The sequence below is a fragment of the Gadus macrocephalus genome, chromosome 3, assembly GCF_031168955.1.
Source record: "Gadus macrocephalus chromosome 3, ASM3116895v1".
Classification (NCBI taxonomy): domain Eukaryota; kingdom Metazoa; phylum Chordata; class Actinopteri; order Gadiformes; family Gadidae; genus Gadus; species Gadus macrocephalus.
In genome coordinates, this window is record NC_082384.1 from 13547389 (window position 1) to 13549888 (window position 2500).

A 2500-nucleotide genomic window follows, 5' to 3' on the forward strand; every position below is an offset into this window, starting at 1 on the left:
CTCTCTCTCTCTCTCTCTCTCTCTCTCTCTCTCTCTCTCTCTCTCTCTCTCTCTCTCTCTCTCTCTCTCTCTCTCTCTCTCTTTCTAAAAGAGTCTCTTTCTACATAGGTTTTAACGTGGCGGTAACAGAATTTTTCTCTCTCTCCTTGTAGTAACATACTGTATCTTCCCAGGCTTTGATTTGGTGTAGTAACATACTGTCCCTTTCTCCTTGTAGTAACAGTCTATCTCTCTTTCCCCCTAGGTTTTAACCTGGGGGGTTGAGAGACTGTCTCTCTCTCCTGTCAGGAACATACTCTCTCTCTCTCCCCAGGCTTTAACCTGGCGGTGACGGACTGTCTCTCTCTCTCCTTGTAGTAAAACACTGTCTCTCTATCCCCAGGCTTTAACCTGGTGGTAAGAGATCGTCTCTCTCTCCTGGTAGTAACATACTGTCTCTCTCTCCCTAGGGTTTAACCTGGTGGTAAACAGACTGCTTCTCTCTCCTTGTAGTAACACACTGTCTGTCTCCCATGCTTGAACCTTGTGGTAACAGACTGTCTCTCCCCTGTAAGTAACAGACTGTCTCTCTCTTCCCAGGCTTTAACCTGGTGGTAACAGACTGTCTGTCGGACCACAGCCAGCAGGCTCTGTCCTGCAAGATGTCTGCTGAGTATGACCACTTCATGGCGTCTGACAAGAGGTGAGCATCCTCTGTAACTCCACTTTGCTGTGCCTTCCTCCACCTCCATCCTTCTATATCAGGGGGCGCTCCTCTGTACAGCCATCAAAGCCATCCCTTGTTAGATAAATAGTGGGGATTGGCCTGATGAGGGCCAGGTCTACTGGAAATCTGTCTGAACGATTGGGGAGGCCTTACGCATGTGATAGATCAAATTATAAAAAGGAACTCGCAGATTCATCTGGTTCCCAGGCTAGATCAATAAAAGTTAAGACCAGAAATAGCAAAGTACACCTCAGCTTCTGCAATTTCAAATGCCTCTAGGCCTCTACTATATTAATAGTGATGCTAAATTATGATACCATAAGTTCTTCGGCCACTAGAATATGAATGAAGATGCTGTTGGTAATAGTATGGTCCAAATTCCAAGGGAAACTATTTTGGTGTCTGATTGGGTGTGGATGATGGGGTACCATATGTGTACCTCGGGTGCTGTGGGGGTATGTGAGGCAGAACACGTTGTACTGTGTACCGTATCCGTACAGTAGGATATCTCCCAGTACTTTACTCAGCACCAAGAAAGAGATTGCGTTCTGTGTAGCATTGCTGATGAATTATTGATGTCGCTGGTGCTCTCTGTAATGATCCTGGCAGTCTGCGTGACGCTGCATCACAATAGCACGAACACCAATACAAAAGCGGGCGTGATTACGGCCCGTGTTATTTATTCCTTCTTTTAAATGAGTCATGTGGAGCAACAAAAAAATGGAGATTGCGCCAGGGGCCGCTGATTCTCTGGAGCGGTCATTATCGCTGTCCTGGCTCGGGCTATAAAAGAGCACCCATCAATCCCTCCACCTAGCGCGGGACATTACATGGATTTCCAATAGCACTAGTTTGTGTGTCTAGCAGCGCTAGTTGTGCGTCTCTCATCCAAGCACCTCACGGCCACTTCACAAACATTTATAGCGGTCTCTATGTCCGCTCTCCAGTTTGAGCATTGGGTGCCAGCCCCAGCAGTTAATGTGGAGCATGCACTGCCCAGGCGACCGGCCACCTCTCACTACATCCATGGGTAAAGTGCTTGATCGCGTTCGCTGACCTCCTGGTTTTCATGCTCAGTGGGCCACCATTTGCACTTTGCATATTTTGCCGCCTTACATCACGTCTGCTTGGATACACCTCGACTTAATCACAAAGCGGTGCGTCTTGTCATATGGACAAAATGCTATTTCTGAACCTGGTGACCAGGACATCAAAAAAAGCAGTAAAAAAAATAACATCTCTTCCGCTTCTCTTCCGCTGCAGTATTTTTCCCGCGGCGAGCTTGCACAAACGGATAGGGGGGTTGCGGTGCATCCACATCTTACCAAACCTCCACCCTCTCCTTCCCCCCCCCCTGTCCGCCTCCAGGTGGCTGTGTCACGTGGACGACGACAACTACGTCAACGGGGAGGGGCTCCGGGCCCTGCTGGCCTCCTTCCCCCAGGACGGCAGCTTCTACGTCGGCAAACCCAGCCTGGACCGGCCCATCACTGCTCATGAGCTGCTGGAGGACAACACCACGGTAACGCCGCACGCAGCGCACGCAGTGAGGGGAGAGGTCCGGGGTTTGTCTCTCAGGGTTGGGGTCGGGTCCCCCTGACCCCACAAGGGCAGGATAGTGTCTTGATTAGGGTTCTGGGAACACTACCTGCTCCTTGGAGTGGAGCAGTGGCTGGTAATGCTCCTGGAGTGGCTGGTAAGAACGGGGATATGATGTACAATATAATCACACACAAACACACGGCGTCATGCTCGCTATTCTTCAACCTTTCTCTCCCTCTCTCTCCCCTCCCT

The 2500-nt window shown here is 50.0% G+C and overlaps 1 protein-coding gene across 3 annotated transcripts in view; it reads left to right on the top strand.

Moving 5' to 3' along the window:
• mfng (MFNG O-fucosylpeptide 3-beta-N-acetylglucosaminyltransferase) overlaps nucleotides 1–2500 on the top strand; it is a 30625-nt gene that overhangs the window by 10429 nt on the left and 17696 nt on the right. For all 3 annotated transcript variants that reach the window (XR_009524890.1, XM_060047377.1, XM_060047378.1), the window contains 2 exons: nucleotides 580–682; nucleotides 2075–2228. Coding sequence is in view for 2 of the 3 variants with exons in the window: in XM_060047377.1 (XP_059903360.1) it covers nucleotides 580–682; nucleotides 2075–2228 (257 nt within the window). In the remaining variant the exon portion in view is untranslated. The remainder of the gene's footprint in view (nucleotides 1–579; nucleotides 683–2074; nucleotides 2229–2500) is intronic.